This window comes from Artemia franciscana, chromosome 4 (assembly GCF_032884065.1).
Source record: "Artemia franciscana chromosome 4, ASM3288406v1, whole genome shotgun sequence".
Taxonomy (NCBI): domain Eukaryota; kingdom Metazoa; phylum Arthropoda; class Branchiopoda; order Anostraca; family Artemiidae; genus Artemia; species Artemia franciscana.
The window spans coordinates 47,250,006-47,273,419 of record NC_088866.1 but is presented as its reverse complement, the minus strand read 5'-3'; the positions used below and the strand labels follow the sequence as shown (position 1 = coordinate 47,273,419).

The following is a 23,414-nucleotide window of genomic DNA, read 5'->3' as shown; positions in this document are numbered from 1 at the left end:
ATTTGATATTCCTCAGAAACAAGATTGCCTCGTCAATATCTTTTTTCATTTATGCCCGGAAATCTGGTTTAATTAACGTCAATAATGAGAAGAGTGTTACGCATCGATTTTAGTAGGAGATTGTGGGTGCGTTTAATATGTTTCCAAAACTCCGACTCCCAGACCAATCATTTTGTATGTAGCTGGCGAAAATTTGCCATATTTATATCTACATGTGTTGAGTTCTGTTGTTCAGGGTTCTCACTGGCTCAGGGAGTAGATAGTGCAAGAACTCTGCAGATACCGTTTACATTTGAAATCTCTCGTATTGGACATTTTAAATCTCTGTCTTTATTTGACCTTTTTGTCTGTTTTGTAACTTATCCCCACAAAAAAAAAAAATAAACTGGAAAACTTGATTTTCCTCTTTTGTCTAGTTTTTTTTTTTTTTTTTTACCTAAAAATAGTTGTAAAAATAAAAACGAAAAATGATTAATGATTGAGACTCTGATCCTGGTTATGCCTTCTGCTAAGGACGGTAGGCTCTCAAGAACTGAACTTGGTGGCATCCTCCTGGGGTTAAAACGAGAAGCTGGATAATTGTGAATGGGGGCGAAGAGACTGAGAAAAATTTTTTAAAGGAAGTTGTTGCCTCAATGGAGGAAGTATGTAGTGTAGGAGGGTGCGCTCAGTGGCCACTCAAATTTTGACGATTTTAACTTTAGTATCCTGCAAGATGAATTCTAAGGTTTTTTTTTGTCTTTTGAAAATTACTTTTACTGATCGTATTTCAAACAGCAGGCAATGCGAAAAATGAAGTTCTATCCCACTGTCTAGGGCTATAATGAGAGAAAGGTTGAGATGGCTAGGCCACGTTCTGCAGATGAAGGATGACATATTGCCGAAGATTGTCCTTTTTGGCCAACCGTCTGGGGCTATACGGAAAGTAGGTCGTCCTCGTCTGGGGTGGGATGATGCCATAAATTAAGATTTAAAGGAAATGGGAATATCCTGAGAGGGTGTAAAGAGGGAGGCGTTAAATAGATTGGGTTGGAGGTGGAGTGTGCTTAGCTGTGAGGGACTAAGGCGGCTTGGTGCTACGGTGAGTTAGTAGTAGTAGTAATAAACAAAGGAGTTTATTTACGGTGAATGAGGAAAGAAACTGCCAGTAAAAATAAAATTGAAGTTATTGAAGTTCTGAATATGTGTCTCTTGAGTATCGTCTTTATTCCCTTTTTCTTTTTTTTCTTTTTCGTTGTCCAGTTTTTAATTTATCGAAAATTTTCAACTGCAAAACTTTGATTTTCCTTTTAGAGCAATTTTTGAATAGGGTTTTTTAATTTTGAACCTAAATCTATATTTCTTAATTTTTGGGTTCATATTTGAAATATTAAAAAGTTTGTTCATTTTAGAGTGGCAAATTAGCCACTAGAGTCTGTTCTATACTTGAAAAATAAATTGGTGTTTCTTTTGTGTCAATTTTTTTTTATTTCTGTCCAGGTTCTTCATCAATTTTAAAAATGTTTGTTTAGTTTTATAGCTAACTGTCCGTATTGCTGAATGCTTCAACATATTTAGCCCTATTATTGATGCCAAAGTAAGATCCTTTTAGGGACACCTTAGCTGAATTAACAAACGAGCTAAAGCTAGCTAAACAATTAGTAAAGTAAGCTAAAAAAGTGATATTAATTAAAAAATCGAAGAATATCCCTAAAGTTCTGAATTTAGACCCGAAGATTAAATAGCTATTTGTTACTTTTTCTAGTACCTGGCACAAGCACTGGCGTCAGTATATTATCAGATCGCAGTTTTTCTTCCCTGTCGGACAAGATTTCTGAACCAACTTTGAAAGCAATTGAAGATATGGGTTTCAACCAGATGACCGAAATTCAAGCTAAGTCCATTCCTCATCTGTTAGAAGGTCGTGATTTGGTGGGCAAGGCTAAAACAGGTTCAGGGAAAACTTTGGCCTTTTTGATACCTGCAGTGGAACTGATTTACAAACTGAAGTTTATGCCTAGAAATGGTGAGTTAATTATAGACGATTGGTTAATGTGAGTTTGTTAATTATTATATGTTAGAAGGCCGTGATTTGGTGGGCAAGGCTAAAACAGGCTCAGGGAAAACTTTGGCCTTTTTAATGCCTGCAGTGGAACTGATTTACAAACTGAAGTTTATGCCTAGAAATGGTGAGTTAATTATAGACGATGGGTTAATGTGAGTTTGTTAATCATTATATGTTAGAAGCCTGTGATTTGGTAGGCAAAGCCAAAACAGGTTCAGGGAAAACTTTGGCCTTTTTAATACCTGCAGTGGAACTGATTTACAAACTGAAGTTCATGCCTAGAAATGGTGAGTTTTTATAATGGTGATATTGGGTGTGTTCCGTTTGGCGTTTTTTAATGATTGTTTTTTTTTTTTTTTTTTTTTTTAGCGCACTAAAACAATTGATGCTTTGAAGATCTGGTTAATTAATTGTTTTTAGGAATACAAAAAAAAACTAGAATTTTTATATTCTTTTGATTATTATGAACATAGGAGTCTAGAAAAAAAGTTTAAACGTTACATTTGTTGAATAAGGTAATGTAATGGCCTTCATGACTAAATCCATGATTCTCCCTTAAATAGTAAGATTTGTATTTACAGCATGCGATTCAAGATTGTTGTATCACAGCCCCGTATTTATTACTCAATTACCCAACTTCTAAAGGGTTTAAATGGTACCATTTAATATATACTACCATTAAATGGTAGTAAATATACACTTACGCAAGTTCTTGAGCTGGAAGTAATAGTGCAATGCAATTTCTTCGTTAAACAATGTATTTCTCAAGATATATGTACCTCAATAATAACTTTCCTTTGAGAACAACGTGGGCACATGAATACACACCGGGTTTTCCGGCTTTGAACACTTCCCCTTAGTATAAAGCCACTCCTCTAGGTTATCAAACTTAAAACTGAAAGTATCCCTTAGCCAATTGATTGCTACCATATTAAAGTAGCTCCTGGTCCTAACAGACCAGGGACGGCCAAGTGGGTGTCTAGCCCTCCATATTCATCATTCAATCACCAAAGGTAGTAGACAAAGCCTATAATTTATTATTAAACTGATATTTCATAATACAGATAAGATGATAATAAGAATAAACTGATATGGAACGATACAGCTTACCGCCCCGGTCTTAACCTTGCCGTCTGAGAAGCAGCACGATCGAAATCCAATTCCACACTGAATGAATGCTGCAAGGTTTTTTATTTAACTTCGCTGCTGACATTTCTTCTCGTGTAGGATCTCACAGCCTGAAGGCTGAAACACATACTTCATTACAGTAAGCCAAATTTGCACCATACTTGGCTTACACTCAGGCACGTACGCGAGATGTTTTCTTCTAGGGATAGGCAATAATAAAAAACAAATAAATTTGGTGGTTCAAACAAGAAATACTCATAGATTTGAGAAAGTCAAGGATTTGAGCGGGGGGTTGAGATTTCTGGCTAGAATCATTAAAGTTTCATCCTTATTGAAGCCTTTTTCCACTATCGGAATTAAATTTGCATTTCACTACATTCACAGTGGCCGAGCTATTAGAACAGTTTATTATACGTTTTAAGTATCACTACGTCGTAGTTGTTGAGTCGTTAGGATCCCACGTTGTGGCACTGGACATCTACATTAGAATCCTGGTCATGGGAATAAGTATTTTGGGCCAGGTGGTTCTATTCTTGCCTCTTTAAAGTTGGGCAACATGCTTTCCACCTGTCCTTGTAAAAAAAAGACCTAGCAATTGAAACATTGAATGACGCCCCATGTCCCTTCAATGCCTGAAAATTTTTCTTTTTCTTTAAATATTTAGGTTTCACTCTCTTTTTCTTATTATCTTTTCCTTGCACTCTTTGAATTCTCTCTTACTAGTGTCGTTGTAATATGTCATAGACATAGGACATTTTTTTATTTTCATCCAAAACATATAAATTAAACAAACAATTTACCATTAACAGCCACTCTTAAGACATAAGAGTCCTGACTGTGGCCGCAATTCTAACCACCATGAATCTGCTAAATCATTTATTCATTTCTTTCCCCCACCCACAAAAAAATAAGAAAAAAAATCCTGGGGGGGGGTAAAAAAACAAAATAATTAATATTAAATACTAAATAAATAAATACCCTTTCCTCTTATCACACTTCATTCCTTTTTAAAAAATGGAACTTAACCATTGCCTTGAATGATGCCAGACTTACTGCCGCTCTGACCGATTCTGGAAGGTCATTCCAGACGCTGACATCTATATTCCTGAGAACAAATCCTGCTCTCGTTGTATTTCTTCTCTCATGAGTCAAATCCTCCGAATTCCGGGAAGGGCGATAAAACGAGTTAGTTATAAAAAAATCATAAAAGTACTCAGGGCTTACCTTATTTGCACTTTGAAAAAAAATAATCGCTAGCTGGTAATCACGTAGCTTGCCTATGTTCAAAATATCATTCTTTCTAAAACACTCCGCAGTATTCTGACAGTTTTGAAATTCTCCTATGAGACGCAGTGCTTTGTTTTGTATCATTTGAGTTCTTTTATAATTCATGTACTGCTCTTTTTTAGGCACCGGTGTCATTATAATATCTCCAACCCGCGAATTGGCTATGCAGTCATTTGGTGTACTAAAGGAGTTAATGAGTCATCATAATCATACATATGGCCTTATTATGGGCGGAGCTAATAGAGCATCTGAATCCCAAAAACTTGGGAAAGGTTTGTGATTATTTATATGTTTAAACTAGGTTTGAAGCGATTATTTTATGTTGCTGAGAAAAAGACCACCAGGTGTATCTGATTGGTTTTCAAGTCTTCTGTAGGTACTTCATAGTTCCTGTTACATACAGGTTCTACCGCTGAATTCCTGAAGCTGTTGAATTCCTGAACTCCAGAACAGCTGAATTCCTGAAGCAATTCTACAGCTGAAGTTGTAATTCCTTCTTTAGCTGTCATTTCAGTCTCGGGAAGACTAAGAAATCAGCTGTGATGCTTGTAGAATCTTATATCAAGTCATATCGATTAGAGATCATGTTGCACTCTGTTTACGTCTCAAACGTCATACGTTTACGTCTCAAGACCGCTAGGCGTATTTGATTGCATTCAAGTACTTCGTAGCTGGTAAGCTGGTAGCTGGTAAGCTGGTTTGATTGCATTCAAGTACTTCGTAGCTGGTAAGCTGGTGAGCTGGTTTGATTGCATTCAAGTACTTCGTACTGCGGGTAAGCTGGTAGCTGGTAAGCTGGTTTGATTGCATTCAAGTACTTCGTACTGCTGGTAAGCTGGTTTGATTGCATTCAAGTACTTCGTACTGCTGGTAATTCGTAGTTCCTGTTACATTCAGGACTCAGGTTCTAACGCTGAGGCTGTCGTTCCTTGTTTAACTGTCAAGTCAACCTTGGGAATATTACAAAATTCTCATCCGTCGAAATATTAGTGAATTATTTTTTATTGTCAAATTTAAAATTGACTGCTCCTTGTTTTTAGTATTTAAAAAAAAATCCTGTACAAAATTGACTATTACTAAAGATCACGTTGCCCGTCGCTGACGTCTCAAGGATCCATGTGAGATAGATCTTTTAGTGGTGACCTTATGCCCAAAAAAAAATGGGATGATACTGAATTTAAGGATTGCTACCTAAATCTGACATTAATTGATTCTCATTGTGAATGGGCCTTGTGCTCAGCCAGAGTCAACCCAGCTCCAAATGGGTATCTTGAAATACTAGGGGATAAATCAAGGGAAGCCTTGGATAATTTGCCGTCAACCACGTCTAGCACTACAAACCGAAGGGAGAGAAGCGGTGCCTGCCTACGCGGACCATTGGTCTGCATGTAAAAAAGTTTGAGTTATTTTTTGTGTCTGGGAAAGTTGCCAAAATGTCCCGGATTTGCTTGTCTTAGATAAAATGTTGGACTGCTAGGACATTTAACTGAATATTGTAAGTTTTTCAAATTGTCAGTTACAGTTATAATTTTTTATTCGAAAAGCCTTTGTATAATACAGTTATTTTAATCCATCTTAAAGAAGATTCGTCCAATTTAACGGGGTCAACAGTAAATAAAAATAAAAATTGAAGTTTAAAATCAGCATAAATTCTACTAATTAGTTTTGTAAATTCAGGGATTTTTTAATTTAGAAGTTTACCAATAAAACTATTGAGTATGTTTTTTTTTTAAAGAACTTAATAACTAATTTATAGAAAACGGGTCGGGGATATAACAGTCCTGCGCCTGCTCTATTTGCGGGAGCTCTTCGGCGTTTTTCATTCAACAAGGAGGGCAAACAATCAAAGTTCATGTATATACATATATATATATATATATATATATATATATATATATATATATATATATATATATATATATATATATATATATATATATATATATATATATATATATATATATATATATATATATATATATATAATATAATATAATATAATATACCTGTTATCACTCAGGTCGCTTGCTCAGTGATTTTCTCAGTAACAGTAAAGAAATGAATGTTTGTATAAGTAAGTAAAGAGTGACAGGTCAATTGTTAATGTAATTGCAAAAAGCTAAAGTTTGAAAAAGGTACTGTGTTAAAAGGATCTAATACTATCTTATTCCTAACAAATACGAGGTATAATCTTGTAACAATGTCATGGTATAATTTAGCGGCTATGATAACCATGGGAAGGCAGTTTCAGCCCTCTGCCTAAACGAGCACAAAGTTTTGCTTGATAGCCACTATCGAAAATAAATATTGAATTATCTAAAAATTGATTTTTATCGATTTCGTTTATTGATTTATTTTTATTTAGTTTAGTTTTTTTTTAATTCGTTTTTCAATTCAAAAACGAAGATTTTAATGTAAAATTTAGTTTGAAGTTATAAAAGTCACCAATATCCATAAAACCAAGTTTCGTTTTTCAGTTGGTCTTAATTTTTGAGACTTCGATTCTTTAAATTTCTTCAGTTCAACTATTGTTTTTTTTTTGGAAATGGAAAATTCTTATCAACATTTTTTTTCTTATGCTTTACAGCTTCAATATTAAAGAATCGGGTAGACGGGTACGTATTAAAGACGGGTAGTATGTTTGGTGAAACTGAGTGGATGTTAAACCCCTGAAAATAACTTTACTACCTTATCCTAACTTACCGATTTTGACAAGACATCTTCCTTAAGGTTTATAATCCCTCTGCAAAATTTGGTATGCTATTTGACTGCTCATTCATGGTTTTAATATACAAAGAAAGGCAAAAATTTTGTTATCATTCCATAGCTGAGGTTCAGTTTTATCTATCTACCAGATTAAATTTGAAACTCTGTTGTACATGGTTTTTTTTTATAAAAAAGGTACGTTGACAATTGGTTGAAAAGAAGTCAAATTTCTTATTAGTTTTTTTTAATCAAACTTAGAACTTTCTAAGAAGGTTCATAATAATTCTAGATGGTTCAGAAGTAACATGATAATTCTGGCTTGGTGGATGGATAGGTCTGTGACTAGTTAATACTTACTTCAATGACTAGTTAATGTTCACTATAATTATATTATATTAGTTATATTATTAAAATAAAATTATATTATTTTGCGACTTCAGGCTTGTCACAAAATCGTTTGTTCCAGAACAAACATATACCTTAAACTTGAAGACACCTTTAAAAAAGGAAAGTCAAATATACTTAATTTCTAAACCAAGTTAAATAAACTAGCACGTGGCTCTCTGTAAATGTAGATAAAAGAACAAAATTGATAAAAAAGAATTATGCCCCGTAGTGGTGTCATGGGCTTGACCTCAGTTTGGCGATACGAGATCAAGTGCTTGAACTCAACTGCTGCTACACCCTATAGCTTGCATTCCATTCCGAGAGGAGATTATGCAAACCGTCTCCATACTATTCTAAACAAGAAGACATTTTCTTGATCCCACGCACGTCAGATTTAAAGCTTAAAATGAAAATCTTTGAACATAAGTAAATTTGACAATGACGCCAACTATACACTGAGAGTAAGTGATGTCGTTAGTAATCAAAAATTCAAAAATGGAAAAAAAAATCGTGTAAAATCACATAGTGAAAATAAAATAAATGTTAAACTGACAAGTTGGATTGGATGTGCGAACGCACTGGCAGTGTTAGAGGAAGGAAAGGCTGATGTGTCCCCTGCCGTCTAGAATCAGAATAATTTTTTACCAAAACAGCGATTATACTCGTAATTGAAGCCAGACTAAATGACGCTTGTTTTTTTTTTACGAATTAATGGTCAAAATTACTGACAATAAAAGACGTAAAAGAATTAGAATGAATGTTCGTCCTCCTTTTTCGTGGTAGTAATTGATTTTTATGGTGGGTGATGATACTGACTGGTGCAGGTGGAGGGGATAGTGAACAGTGTCTTTTGGGGGAAAGGATGGACTCTCTTAACTTGAGCATTATTTGGAAACGCCTATCACACAGGGTGTAGACTAAGGTGGGCGCTTGTGGTTCAGTTTGTACTCCTGACAGAGAGCGATTCCTACCCTACAATGGATTTAAATCATATCTGGCAAGAGAATGGCCTGACAACAGCAATAACTAATTATTGTATATAACATAAATACAAAAATAGATAAAATTATATATACGAAACTTATACTATATTAGGAAACGAAAAAAATAGTTTCCTTTCATCCAGTATTTGAAACTTCGACTCCCGTGGATAGGGTTTGGGTGGTGTTGGGTTATGCAAATAAACTCCTCTGCAAATCCCTGGTTTGGAGTCTCATTTCTATTGAATTCATTCTACATTTCTATAGAATCCAGGTCCTTTAATTTGTTTAGTTATTATTCGTGGCCCCCATTTTATTTTTGATTACGGATTGACTTTTAAATTATCAATTTATTTTGATTATAGGAGTCAACATTTTAGTGGCTACTCCTGGACGACTACTGGACCATCTCCAAAACACGCCAGACTTTATGTTTAAAAATTTGCAATCTCTGATTATTGATGAAGCTGACAGAATTCTTGAAGTTGGTTTCGAAGAGGAGATGAAGCAAATTATTAATCTTCTTCCAAGTAAGTACGAATTCTTTTAGTTACCGTTACAATTAAGGTTGCCATTTGGTTACCCTTACATTTCCATTTGGTTACGAGTAAATACGGTACTCTTGGTTACCATTTAATTTGCTTTTTTTTTTTTTTTTACATATAACCAAGTCTTTTTTATCCTGCTTTTGTGCTCACCTTTTCTCTTCCTCTCCCTTTCTCTTCGTCTTTGTCTCCCTCTCTTCCACTCTTCTTCCCTCTCTTCTTCTCTTTGTCCCTTTTTCTTCTTCTCTTTGTCCCTCTCTATTCCTCTTTTTGTTTCTCCCTCTCTCTTTATCTCTTTACTCCTCTATATCCTCCTCTTTTTTCTCTATTTGCCCCCTTGGTTCTTCTGCACCCTATTTCTATTTTTTCGAAATCTGTTTTGTAAACAATGTTCTTGTTTCCAGTTTTACAAGTCAATAAGGAAAAATATGTTTCTTATCTGCTTTTGTTTACAGAAAGACGTCAGACAATGCTTTTCAGTGCTACCTCAACGGAAAAAACCGAAGCATTAACCCGGCTAGCTCTAAAAAAGGAACCCATATTTGTGGGCGTCGATGATAACCATGACAAAGCAACGGTAGAAGGCCTAGAACAAGGTTTGTACCACTTTCCGTGCGTTTTCTAACTTCTTAAAACTATCCGCACTGTTTTCCTGTTTTCTTTACAATTTATTAAAGGGCATGATTTAGCAAAATTTGACTTAAGCTTCAATGTCAAATTATAAATGGGTCTAAATTATAAATTGACTAAGTTGTTTAAGAGGTTGTTTGTTTAATTAGTTTAAGAGGTTAAATTTGACTTCTGAAGTTTTAATCAATCTGATCAGTCATTGATCAATTTATTAATTAATCATTAAATCAGAGAAATTTAAACCAATTCTTACTTATGTGTCTTAAAGAAAGAAAAGAAATCAAAGAATTTAAATTGATTAATTTTACATCAAACTTTTTTCTGGCGAATATCTTGCAATTTGATTGATTTCTTTACAATTATCCATATGATCTAAATGAAACTTTACTGTTTTCTATGGTCCGTTCAAAGGTCACTAGAAAGTCGACTTTTTGCTTCAAATTATCAAATTCAAATTATTTTGTAATATTCTGCGTTTTTTTTCTTTTTTTTTTTTTTTTTAATAGCAAAAACGTCTTTCGTCCTCTGCAATTCTTTTTAGGGCGTTCCGTATCTCTTCCCAAGGTTCTTATAGATTTCGTCACAGATTATACTGCTCTAAGGCATAGCCTAGTTAATTTGAGTTGGAGGAATCGTTCTGGGAGGTGTTTCTGACAATTATTTCCTCTAAAAATTCTATTGCGCTATGAAGTTGAAATACTTTCTGGGCTTACCAACTTCGAGTGAATGCCTTATCGGCCACGTATTTGGTAATCATTGGAAAAAGAGAAAGAAGTTCTTCAAAGTTCCGGGTGCCCCTGAGCTAGTTTTTTCTCGGATAGAAAGGGTAATTCTAACTATATAAATCTTGAAAGAGCCAATATTTATCTCAACTCCAACCTTTTTATTGTAGTCGTTTTGCTTATAGAAAACCCATTTCACTGCGAAAAAATTCCATATGAAGTAATGAAAAATAATCTTGAACGAGCCAATATTTATCTGTAAAAAATGGAAATCACAAACTGAAAGTGGAAACCATTTGAAAGATTGCTATTGGCGAAAAAATTGCCGATATATTGGCAAAAATGGAAAGTGGAAACCATTTGAGAGTTCGATGTAGGCCAAAAATTTGCCGATGTATTGGCAACAAATGGAAATCACAAATTGAAAGTGGAAACAATTTGAAGGATCGATATTGGCAAAAAATGTGCCGATATATTGGCAAAAAAGGGAAAACACAAATGGAAAGTGGAAACCATTTGAAAGATCGATATCGGCATAAAAATTACTAATATATTGGCAAAAAATAGAAACCAAAAATGGAAAGAGGAAACCATTTGAGAGATCGATGTAGGCCAAAAATATGGCTACATATTGGCAAAAAAATAGAAAGTGGGTATTTTTGAGAGATATTGTACTTCGTACTTAGCTGTTATGTGAATTTATAACCGTATTTGATAAAAGAACAATAATTCACAATAAAACAGAGAAGCTACAAATAGTTTTAACTCTCCAGTCTTATTAGGTTGAGCTTTGTAAAGTGGGTCTCTTCTAAAGTTTTTATAGTATAAGACAATCTCCTCTATACAGAGATGCTAAAACTTTGTACAGTTGTTTATGCTTATTAATCCTTTTGTATAATTGTGTACTTAATATACTTTAATGTATAAAATAATATTTATAATAAAGTAATTGTGTATTTTTCTATGTAATTCGTTGTTGTATTTTTAAAAGTCGTTGACAAAGATGAAATTCCTATAAAATGCTCATCTTGGTTTGTACATCTCAGATGTTTGATCGCAGTTTGTTGCTAAATTATCTTTAAAATATAGGATAGTTTCTCCCAATTCTTCAAGAAAGTATTTCCAATATTTTGATTCAATCAAAGGGGTAAAATTAATTTTGACTTGATGCCCACTTACTTGGACGATCTGTGTTGGCTTTTTCTACAATTGGCCATGACTTTGACTTTTCCTAAAACTATTCCTTTTTTTTAATTCAAAAATCAACGCATACTGAACGAATTAGCAACGCTGAGCTGTAATAGAAATTTCCTGTTTTTGCAAAACATTTTTAAATTGTTACTGATGTAAGTAAGTAAGAGAAGCACACTTAAAAACAGACCAAACTTCTTAAAAAACCTGTCAGTTTGAAGTGGAGTAAAATGCAAATACTCTATCTTGGGTTGGACCCTTGAAGAACTTCAATATAGTTTGCTGCTAAGTTACTTTTTCAGTGAACTTACAGGATTTTTTTTCTTTGAGATACATTTCTGACGTTTTAAGGAACTGTCTCGGTACCTGTCAGCACCGAGTTTCTTGAAATTTTCTCGTGACGGCAAAAAAAAAACCAAGTTATTTTCAATTCCTAAAATAAATAAGAAAGGGGCATTTCCTTGAGCAAGCCTTTTTGAAAATCATTTCGTTGTAGCTATTTTTTGCCACTGTATTGTACGTTTTTTAAATCTTTTACTGAAATAATTACTAAAATAAATAACAAAGGTACATTTCCTTGAGCAAGCCTTTTTGAAAATTAATTCGTTCAGGCTATTTTTTTCCACTTTGTATTGCACGTTGTTTTTTTTTTTTTTTTTTTTCACTAAAATAAATAAGAAAGGGGCATTTCCTTGAGCAAGCCGTTTTGAAAATTCGTTATAGCTATTTTTTTCTCACTGTATTGCATGTTTTTTATTACCAAAATAAATAAGAAAGGGGCATTTCCTTGAGCAAGCCGTTTTGAAAATCAATTCGTTATAGCTATTTTTTCTCACTGTATTGCATGTTATTTATTACCAAAATAAATAAGAAAGGGGCATTTCCTTGAGCAAGCCGTTTTGAAAATCAATTCGTTATAGCTATTTTTTCTCACTGTATTTTATGATTTTTTTTTTTTTACCAAAATAAATAAGAAAGGGGCATTTCCTTGAGCAAACCTTTTTAAAAATCAATTCGTTGTAGCTATTTTTCTGCCACTTTGTATTGTACGTTTTTTTTTTTTTTTTTTTTTTACATTCACCATCAAGATTGGATGTATACTCTTCAATAGAAAGCAAAAATTATTCGACAGGTTCTTGGTACATATCCTCGCAAATGGTGTATGCCTTATAAAGGAGATCAGGGCCCATAAAGGAGGGTGTCATTTGCTAACTTTGTTTTATTTACTTCCAGGCTATGTAGTGTGTCCTTCCGAAAAGCGACTGCTTTTACTTTTTTCATTCTTAAAGAAGAACAGGAAGAAGAAAGTGATGGTTTTCTTCAGCTCATGCCTCTCTGTAAAATATCACCATGAACTTTTTAATTATATTGACTTGCCAGTTATGTGTATTCATGGCAAGCAAAAGCAAACGAAGCGTACAACAACGTTCTTCCAATTTTGTAATGCTGAAACTGGAATTTTGCTGTGTACTGATGTGGCTGCTAGAGGTCTAGATATCCCCGCTGTGGATTGGATTGTTCAATATGACCCACCCGATGATCCAAGAGTATGTTTTTCTTCTTTTTTTGCTTTGGTACTCGTGTGTAGTGGATAATTTTAAGTCTGGGTGATTTTTTTTATTTTTTATCCTTGAATATATACTTGTGGTTGTGGTGGTAGTCAGGCGTTTCCCTCTCGCCCGGCATCCAGGGTCCTTTTGACCTCTTTGGACCAGGTTTCACGATTTGCGGCCAATTGCTCTGCGAACGGGAGCCACTGGGCCGACCATCTATGTCCAAGTTTCTCAAAGCCACCAATGGAATCACTGACACTTGGTGTGGCCGTGGGGCTTTTTGTCCTTGGATCACTTTTCAGTCTTAAATGAGACACTAGAACTTTGAATTTTTAATCAAATAAACCCCGCCCCCCAATTTTGAAATAGCTTTTTAGAAAGAATAAAACATTGAAACCTGTTGAGGTAGCTCTGGGAAAAATAAAATATTGAAGCCTTATGACTTATAATGATGTAGCTATTCAAGGGTATCAGAGCACCCATCCGATGATTTTTTTTTTCTTTTTGCTCATGTCCAAGTGTATATTATTGACAAAACTCTTATGCCTACGTAGCTGGAAAAGAAAGAATTCGGATGTCCAAATTCAAAAGAAGATGTGATCAATCAAAAAAAGATATCTATTGTTTTGACAATTATATAAACAGAATTTCTTTACTGATTTGGCTGCTAGAAATCGAGATATACCAGTTATCAATTGGGTTGTTCATTATAACCTCACTCCTCATCTCGTTTAATGTATTTTTCCGGAAGATTTTGTATTTGTGAAGATGATGTATTTGTCTCGTTGAATGTATATGATTAATGGAAGATCAATACTTGAACCACCCATCCATGGCAAACCCCAGTAAAAAAAAAAAGGTTTGAGGTCTATTATGATGCATTTGTTGCGTTATATTTATGTACTGTTGTGCTGTAAGTAAGCAGCACTTTTGCGCACATTGCGCTTTTTCTTCATTTTTTTATATCTTATATATCAATTTCGGTTATTTTCAATATTTCGTGAGAATAATTTGTCCTATTCTTCTTTTCTTTGTATTCTCCGTATTTTGTTGTATTATATTTCGGATTATCAATAATATTTTCAGTGTTTAATTTTAATTAACTGATTTTAATATGGACTAATATTAATAATAATTTTACATTCAGTATTAACAGTACATCAAGTAGAGTATTTAATTGTCTAAGACCTTGTTTTGATGTTCATTAGCTGCTAATGTGATGTTTATTTTTGTTTGGGGGGAAAGGCAAGTATAATCAGATAAAACCCAGCGTAAGTTAGACATAATGAAGTGCCCAGCCTTGACTTCAATATCTATAAAACCTTAATAACTCCTTTAACTTGGTGATTTAACTACTAGAGATGAATATACCCTGATCGTAATGCACCCTTGATGTAATACAGCTTACGTAATACACCTGATGAATATACCCTGATATATTCTTCACATGCACTCTACGTACTTTTAGATATACTGCACAAGTGTCTACAGATATACTGAGAAGAAAAAATTATAAAAATTAAAATACATTATTTATGTTGTAAAAAGTATACTAACACTGAGGAAAAGAAAAAAATGTGCGATGTACAGCAATAGGCTATTTAATAGGTGACATCTCACGTAATGGTGAAGAGCAAAGGATTTACGCCATCGGTTGATATTACATGGTATGCCTGATAAAAAGAATTTTTCGGCCATAACATTAGCAGAGCCCCCTACATCTTGTTATGGAAGAGCAGAACCACCTTTACATATAGTTGAAATACTACTACCAGATAAGTACAGAATTCATTTAGTTTGTTCATTGATTGACAAAAAAAAAACCCAACACATGTTTTTTTTAGTTTTGTATCTGCTATGCTCAGTTTGATTCTTATTTCCTGTTGGGGGGGGGGGGGGGCTAGTAAAACTGCTTAGAACAAATATTTCTATTTTTTAATCAGTTTTCTCTTTCTGGCCAATTAAGTTCACTATTTTGTGAACTTCTGAACTCTCGGTTAGCAGATTACCTCGCATTTGTGCCATTAGCTGCCTTGATAAGGATTTGTCTGCCGCCTTCTTGTAACCTCTGCTACCTTTTAAAAGGTCTTCTAGAATAAAAAGTAAAAGCAAGTTAAGTATCTTATTTGTAGTTTTATTCGGAACCTGTCAGCTTTTTAAGGATGCCGTTACAGTCTAACCTCCAGATGAATAAGGGCTACAGTATTTTTCATGTGAGAGGGGGAGGGGTGAATAGAAAAAGTGTATTTTAGGCAATTATTCTTCAATTATTTTAAGGGAGATATTCATACCAATAATCGAGGAGACTTTCCTTTCCATGTGCGCCTTACCTTGAGAATGTATAGAAATAAGATAAACATAAAGCAATAATTGTATAAAGAATAAATAAATATTTTTGATATTCAGATATATCAGAATATTAAAATATTAGGTAAAGCAAATTTGTATATAAATTTTGAGCCAAATCGGATGAAAGGAAGGGATCGAAATAAACATTTCAAATTTTGAAGACAGAGTCAGCGAGTTAAGTAAAACGTGGCAAAAAAAGAAGGAAAATGTAAGACGTCATTATGCTGCAAGGGAGTCTTCCAAACTGAGCCGACTGCAAGGGAGTCTTCCAAACTGAGCCGGCTGCAAGGGAGTCTTCCAAACTGAGCCGGCTGCAAGGGAGTCTCCAAAACTGAGCCGGCTGCAATGGAGTCTTCCAAACTGAGCCGGCTGCAAGGGAGTCTTCCAAACTGAGCCGGCTGCAAGGGAGTCTCCAAAACTGAGCCGGCTGCAAGGGAGTCTTCCAAACTGAGCTGGCTGCAAGGGAGTCTCCAAAACTGAGCTGGTTCACTGGAGGTCACGACCTGGAGTCAACCGGTTCAGTTTTGGAACGTACACTTCTGCTTCTCTGGGGAGTTGGGATCTAAGAATTGGAAGTTCTTATAGATGGGCTAGAGGGGACGGGGGTTAGGCCAAATACCGGGGAGTTTCTTACGGCAGACTAAAAGTGATTGAGGTCCAAATGATTATTGGTTAAAAGAGTAAGACAGTCGGGACCTCCTTAGATGATTTGTACTGATCTCTTCTGTATTGTATCACTTTTTTCTTTGTCAGGCTGTCATAATAGGATTGGCAAAATGCCAAACAGGATGTGCATGTTATATTAATGGACTGATTTTTGTGCTACATTCAATAGCTCCAAGAATTTGCAAGTTCATGTCGATGTGAAATAACTACACCTCTTAGATTTAATGTTAGGAGAGTTTATCCCTCGGTGCCTGGAATTTCTTTAGAGTTTTCAGCACTTAGATAACGCCGATTGCCTTTTTTACAATTAATTGTGTGTTTTCTCGCAATTAAAGTCAGGTGAGAAGACATCCCTATCTTTCCTCATTAGGGTAGTGATATTGTTATTCAAAATTTTCACTCTTAATGGCTATTAGACTTAAGCAACTTTACAGTTTTTTTCTAGGAATATATTCACCGTGTTGGCCGAACCGCCCGTGGGCAAGGTGGAAAAGGGCATGCTCTCCTTATCCTCCGACCAGAAGAGCTTGGTTTCCTCCGCTACTTGAAGCAAGAAAGGGTCCCATTGAATGAGTTTGATTTTTCCTGGTCAAAAATAGCTGACATTCAACCTCAACTGGAGAAATTAATTACCAAAAATTATTTTTTGCATATGTCTGCCAAGGATGCATTCAAATCGTACATTAGAGCCTACGATTCGCATAGTTTGAAACACATCTATGACGTCAACACATTGGATTTAGTTAAAGTTGCTAACTCATTTGGCTTTAAAGTACCACCAGCTGTTGACTTAAGTAAGTTCTCTTCCGTCTTCCCCCTTGCTCAAATACATTGAACCTCTGCTTTAAGTAGGGCTATTTCTTGTTTCCTTGCCAAAAAGACTGTCAGATTTGAGTCATGGAAAATAAAAGATAGTTGGATATGCAGCTTAGGGGTAATTGCCTTGCAATTAGTGCCAATAAGCAGAGTCTACAGTAGTCTATTACCAGCAAAAAAATAGAGCTTAAGGTAATATCCCGTGCAATAAGTTAGACAAAAGCAATTATAGAAAAAAAGAAGTTAGCCAATGGTTAGTCTTAAGAAATAGAAATTTTCAAATATGGTTTATGTTCTGAGTGACACAAATCTAGTCGGGAAACTTCCTGGTCGAAGGAGCTGAGAAGGTATTTTTCGTCCAAACATTAAACCCTCTTCTGCCAATTTTACAAGTACGAGCCTAGTGAGAATAATAATAAGAAAAACAGTAATAATAATAATAAGAACAAAAGTAAAAAATCTTAATCGTGGGGAAAAGTGAAAAGGGGCAGTCGAAGGCAAATTAGGATATCGAAATGGAGACTTTGAATTTCTATATTTCACATTGAGGCCTGAATTCCTTCAACTTGAATTGGTCAATCTTGCATTGACCATGCAAGAATTCTGCCAACTTTCTAAGTGCTTGTCTAGCGATTTCCACTATGTATGTTTCATAAAACACCTTTCAAGACTCTCAAAATGACCAAATGAAATGAACCATTTGGAATTTGCGTTGAATACATTTGCGTCTTTAATTAATTTACTGCCCGCTTTGCAAAGATGAGGATGATATGGTGCATGACTTGAGCTGGTGCTAGGGGCTTTTAAGAGAAGGTATATTCGAAAAACTGAGTTGATAATTCTAAATGTCTTAAATAGTGCGTCGTCACATTTTATCTGTAGAATAACGACGGATCTAGAAATCATGTGCATTAAGAGAAAATCCTTGTTTTATTAAGTAATATAGTGTTTCGTTTTACTGTTTTCGTTATAATAAGAATTTTGAAGAGTAGAGATTGCTGAAGCCCGTTCATACGGTTTGTGCTTTTTTGTGCTCATGGCCGTACTTTTTTGCTTTCAAATATGCTGCCATATCTTATCTATCCTATACGATATTTTAAATAATAAAAAAATATCTCCTTCCCAGCGGCTTCAAATTTGAAACCCACCCTGCCCTCCTAAAAGAAATGCTGTTAAAGTTTCAACTCATCAAGCCAGCTAAACGAAAGAGGTTAAGGTACGGAAAAGGTAAAAAGTTACTGTCAAAAAAGGTACTGATTTTCACTATTATAGGCATCAGATAAACTATTTCGTAAATTAATGGAATTTGAATTAAAGGGTCATATGTAACTTTTTCTCTACTGATTTGTAAAGAAAATAGCGTCAATTTGGTCTTAAAAAGTTTTTTTCAGCTTTTGGTGCTGATCACAAAAACGGTGGCAATTTTCATCGTGATTATTAAAAAAACCTCCATCGTTTCCTTCTCTTCACCAGTAAAATCAGAAGAACCAGTTAATAATAATAATTAGATATTTAATAATAAATTAACGTCATAATTCAATAATGAAAAAAATTTTAATTCACTGACATATTTTAATGATATAACATATCATCCATGATGTTTGATTTTGAAAATCTTGCGCAAAGGTTATTGTATTTGTACCGCTCTGTTGAAATCAGTTCCCCAAAAATACTACGTGCGTCAAGCCCTTGAAGAAGGTTATAAACAGTTCAGGGGTAGTTAAGATTAAAACTTGTTTTTAATTGAATGATCGGTGCTAAGTTTAAATAAAAAAAAAATAGATAGTAAATGAGATTCATAAAATCATATGTGGAGCTGTGATGTCTGCTTTATCGTACAAATAGTAGGATTTAGTGAGCAAGGTTTTGTTTGTTCATCATGCAAGATTTAAATGGATTCACTATTATTTATACCGTTGATAGTCGCTTCCTATTTTAACATATCTGGTTTTTGAAACTTTAAAATCTCTTTGTACAGTTTTTGAAACTTTAAAATCTCTTTGTAAAAAAGTGTCAGAGGCAGAAATAAATATGTATTTTTCCTAGGAATAACTTAGCCGAATATAAAATATGAAAGCGGAATAAAATCCTGTCTGAGTTAACACCTAGTGTACGTTAAATTGTTGCGGCAAAAGTAAAAATAAATGAATCAAAAAGAGGTAAAATAATAATGATTAATGAGTTCCTAAGTAAAAGTCTAACATTAAGATGTCGTTGAGTGATGGTGACGTATAATCGCAACGTACGAAAAAAAAATCCAGATAAAACTTGTTTAAATTATTATAAAAGTATAAATTATTGTTTTCTGTTTTGTAAAATGGAGTTATATGATTAAGCAGTTATCCTATTAGTTTGGATAAATTAAAATAGAATCGAATGATTAATATCTCCTTTCCTGAAATTCTGTAAAATCAATGCTAATTAGTTCAAATGACCATAAATTATCGTCAAAGAATAAATAAAAACGAAAAGAAATTAAAATGAGCAAGCACATCAAACATAAAGTAAGAGATACTAATATTTAACTTAAGAGGAATAAGGATTGCTACAGAGGGGTGTTTTTCTGCTATCCACCTCCCCTAACCATAAACCTACGAAAGCCTACTGCGTTATTTATGTTTTAGTGAAAACTGCATGTATTTTTGGACAGTGTGCTTTCATTTTAGAAAGCATCGATGGAAAATAAAAGTCAAGATGACTGGGAAGAATTAGTGAAACTAAACTGAATGTTTAATATATAATAATATTGGTTTTTACCCTATCAGCTTTATAGATTATGAGCAAGCGTTTGATTCGACCGATAGAAGAGCTTTGCCGAAAGTCTTATCCTTGTGTGATATACCAGACAAACACAATTAAATTTAATAGTGCTATTCACAAGACCAAAATTGCGCTGGTGGTCGCCCTCTCACCACTTTTCAATACAGTCTTCAACACTCCCTGAAATTTGTCTTGTTGCCCCAAGTGTTCTCGGAGACCCAGGATCAAACTTGTCCTCCTCCCCCTCCCACTTGCAATAATTAACTATTTATAAAGATTGGGAAACGTGCTTAACTTACAGCCCGTGCCTCAGGGGAGAGGGATGGTATGTCATCCTTAGAGGCACAGTTGTTTGACCGTTTTTAAGAAATCTGACCTTTAGACCATTTTCAACAAATGGCTATTTCAAAATTTTGATAAGATGTCTTTAAAGGAGGCCAGCGAAGAAGGACGTGGTACGGAAGGGAATTAATCATGAATAAATTATACATGAAGATTTACGACTATTTACTTCAGGCAACATCGATGGCGCCAATCTACAAAATGTTGGAGGGGGGCTTTTTTAGTAAAGTAAAAGAAATCATTCATCAAACAGGAGTAAGCGTTAATTTCGCTGCTTGGGGGAATCATTGACTAATCTATCCATATCCATTTTAGCACATAGAAGTAACAAGGTCTTTTCCCAAATCTGGGGGGGGGCTAGAATGTGTTTTTAGCAATATTCACAATTTTTCAGATACACCTTAGGTCAAGTGAAGAATTTGTTTGAAGAAAAGGGTTTTCAGTCGAAAATATTGTTAATCCTTCATTATGAAGCAGAAATTGAGGAGATACGAAAGCTGTTCAGCTGTAAAAAAATTAATTGGCTTCTTTAGGGTATTGTTTGGGCTGCGAATAACGTTATTCTCAGTTTTTGCCATTAAAAAATTACTGACTAGTTCAAGTGATTTATTTTTGATTGAGTATGGTTCTGTTACAGAGTGATAGGGGATTTAAGGCAGCTTATGAAAAATTACTTTAGTCGGGAGAAATGTTTTAGATGTTCTAGTTAATTCTGGGGGGATGGGCAATGGAAAAAATAAGTTTCATTTGGTAATCTGAATAAGAAGTACCTAGACACTAAAGAAATGTTTCAGTTTCAGTGTTTGGACGGCTTCTTGTTTATTCTCGTTAGTTGACTAAACAAAGAAAGAAAAATGCGTTTTATTTCGGAAAATTTTGTGTTACCCTTCATCTGAGATAAAGGTAGAGGGCCCATCGATATACATGTAAATTTGAAAAATGAGACTAAGTTTTTGGTAGAAGACAAATGACGCTGATATGGAGTGAGGAGGGAGAGAATTTTTCAACGTTGTAATTTTTATAAGCACGGTCAGGTAGTTTGTGGACAGAAGTTTTGAAGTTGAATTTGAAGGGCTAATTGGCTTCTGCGACTGATAAAAGTTGTAAGGAGGACGGTACACTTGCCTGCTTTCCGAAGAGGATGCTTTGGTATATTGTTCGAGCTGGTCCCTGGGGCTTTCTATTATGAGGAAAAGCATGTTGTGGATGAAATGCTGATTCCAGATGTCTTTAAAAAGTACATCCCCACAATTTATCTGTTGTATAGTGAAATATCTAAAAAAATTGGTTTATTGAAAGAGAATTTTATTATTCTAAAAAAATTTTAATTTTTTTAAAAGTTTCATTAAATTAAATGATGTTTTTAATTTATGTTCTTATTTATGTTTTGTATATGTGGTAGGAATTTTAAAGATAGTCGATTTCGAATATCTGCTGAAGACAGGTCATTGTTTATGTGATCGAAATATCAAGTTTTTTTTTTTTTTTTTTTTTTTTTTTTTTTTTTTTTTTTACTGTCTAATACAAGGATTTATCCCCGTTTAGACTGTTACTTACATATTATGTTTATGCATACATTGTCTTTTGGGGGGCTTAAGTACACAATTTTGTCTATCTTTCTTGAATCTGGTTACTAATTCCTGTTAATATTTTTAAGACCACTTTTTCCTGATTTGACCTTTTTTATTTATTACTTTGCATGAAGTTTTTCAATCCACTACGTGTCTAAAGCAAATTTTTATGAAAGTTTTACCTTTAGCATAATTTCGCTCAAAAATGATGCTTTGGTGCATTTTCGCTTTTATCGCTGCTATACCTAATACCAGGTATCTGGCAACACTGTTAATTGAGATCAGGTTTTTTGGTCTTCGTTAAAGCACCTTTTAGTCTATTCTACCTGTCTTTTTCCAGCACTAATAAATGTTTCATTTTAAATTATAGATGTTCACAGTAGCAAAGGGGCTCGACCAAGGAAACGTCAAGGAGGTGGTGGTTTTGGACAGTACAAACAAGAAAAGAAATTCAAGAAAACCTCAATGTATCGACAAGTTGAAGGGAAAGATAAGAAAAATAGACAGTTTTCTAGGTGATTTATTTATCCGATTTTTTTTTAAGAATAAACGGCCGAAAAAAAATTCTCTGTGAAGGTCCTTCATAGGTCATGCAAGTGCTGTTTCTAATTTATTCAAAATTATGCTTTGAACTATCTTGTCATGAATGGTGTAAACAGTTGATAATCATTATTATCAACATCATTAGTTGATAAAAGCAGCTGGACAATGGTATCTGAAGGAAGCAATGACTAATTCAATCTAACATTACCTAGCAAAGACCATATATTCAAGTCACATTATAGCCAAACTGTTGGTTATAATAAAAATTATGTAAAACTACTGTGTTATCGTATCTATACTACTATAGGGCGGTATCTACTACTGTAGGATGGTATCTACACCCCTTTTTAATCTACTGAGTTGAACATTGTGTACCTTGTAAGCATAAACTTTACTGTTGACCAATCAGAGTGAAGATTTGAAGTGCAATTTTTGAAATTCTAAAAATATGAAACAGCGGTTATTCGTATTAAAGAGTATGGGTAATTGATAAGAATGGAAACAGGCGCTAGTTTCCGCAAAAAAATTGTAAATGCCATCTAGCCTTTGGCAACAATTGGCATTTCTTTTAAACTTGGTAACCGTTTTTCTGTCAGGAACTTAGATCAGGCGCTTGTTACTTTACTAATTTTACCAACTGCACAGATTAAATTAACTATTCGCACTGAAGACAAAAAAATGTTCAAGTTTCTTCAAACGCAGGATGGCGTTGTGTGTTTTTCGTCGACACTCTTGCTAGTTCCCACTCTTGTAAGTTATGCATGCTCTTTGACCTTTATAATGAACCTGGCTGAAGATAATAAGAAATTTCTTGTTTTCTAATTGAAAATTCTTGTTTTCTAATTGAAAACCGTTTGAATTTGGATTCTCAGGTAGACTCAAACTGAAAAAAGTATTTTCTAACAGAAACATAATAAATGAAAAAAATCCAAAACATTGTTATATCTAATGGCAACAACTTAAAAGCTCAGAATTAGAAGAATTTAAAAGGTGGCAAACCTTGACCTAATGTACAACGCAGTTACTCTCAACCTTTCTCGTGAGGCCCTTCATTTAACGTATTTATCCCAAGAATTATCATCACAATATGTAACATATCTCTTTGATATCTCACCACATCTTGTTCATATTTTTCTACGTTTTAGCCAGATTATTTAGCTAAGAAAATATACAAGAAGTAGAAAAACCTGACAG

At 34.2% G+C, this 23,414-nt stretch overlaps 1 protein-coding gene across 2 annotated transcripts in view; it reads left to right on the top strand.

The window, feature by feature from the left end:
- The window catches only part of LOC136026511 (probable ATP-dependent RNA helicase pitchoune), a 45,358-nt gene extending 22,872 nt beyond the window's left edge, over positions 1–22,486 (top strand). Inside the window, exons 5-11 of one of the 2 annotated variants that reach the window (XM_065703142.1) lie at positions 1,745–2,005; positions 4,582–4,731; positions 8,898–9,062; positions 9,533–9,673; positions 12,854–13,167; positions 16,634–16,982; positions 22,048–22,486. In XM_065703142.1, the coding sequence (XP_065559214.1) occupies positions 1,745–2,005; positions 4,582–4,731; positions 8,898–9,062; positions 9,533–9,673; positions 12,854–13,167; positions 16,634–16,982; positions 22,048–22,196 (1,529 nt within the window). In that variant the 3' untranslated portion in view covers positions 22,197–22,486. The remainder of the gene's footprint in view (positions 1–1,744; positions 2,006–4,581; positions 4,732–8,897; positions 9,063–9,532; positions 9,674–12,853; positions 13,168–16,633; positions 16,983–22,047) is intronic. The other variant, XM_065703143.1, reaches the window with a different exon arrangement.
- The last annotated feature ends 928 nt before the right edge of the window (positions 22,487–23,414 follow it).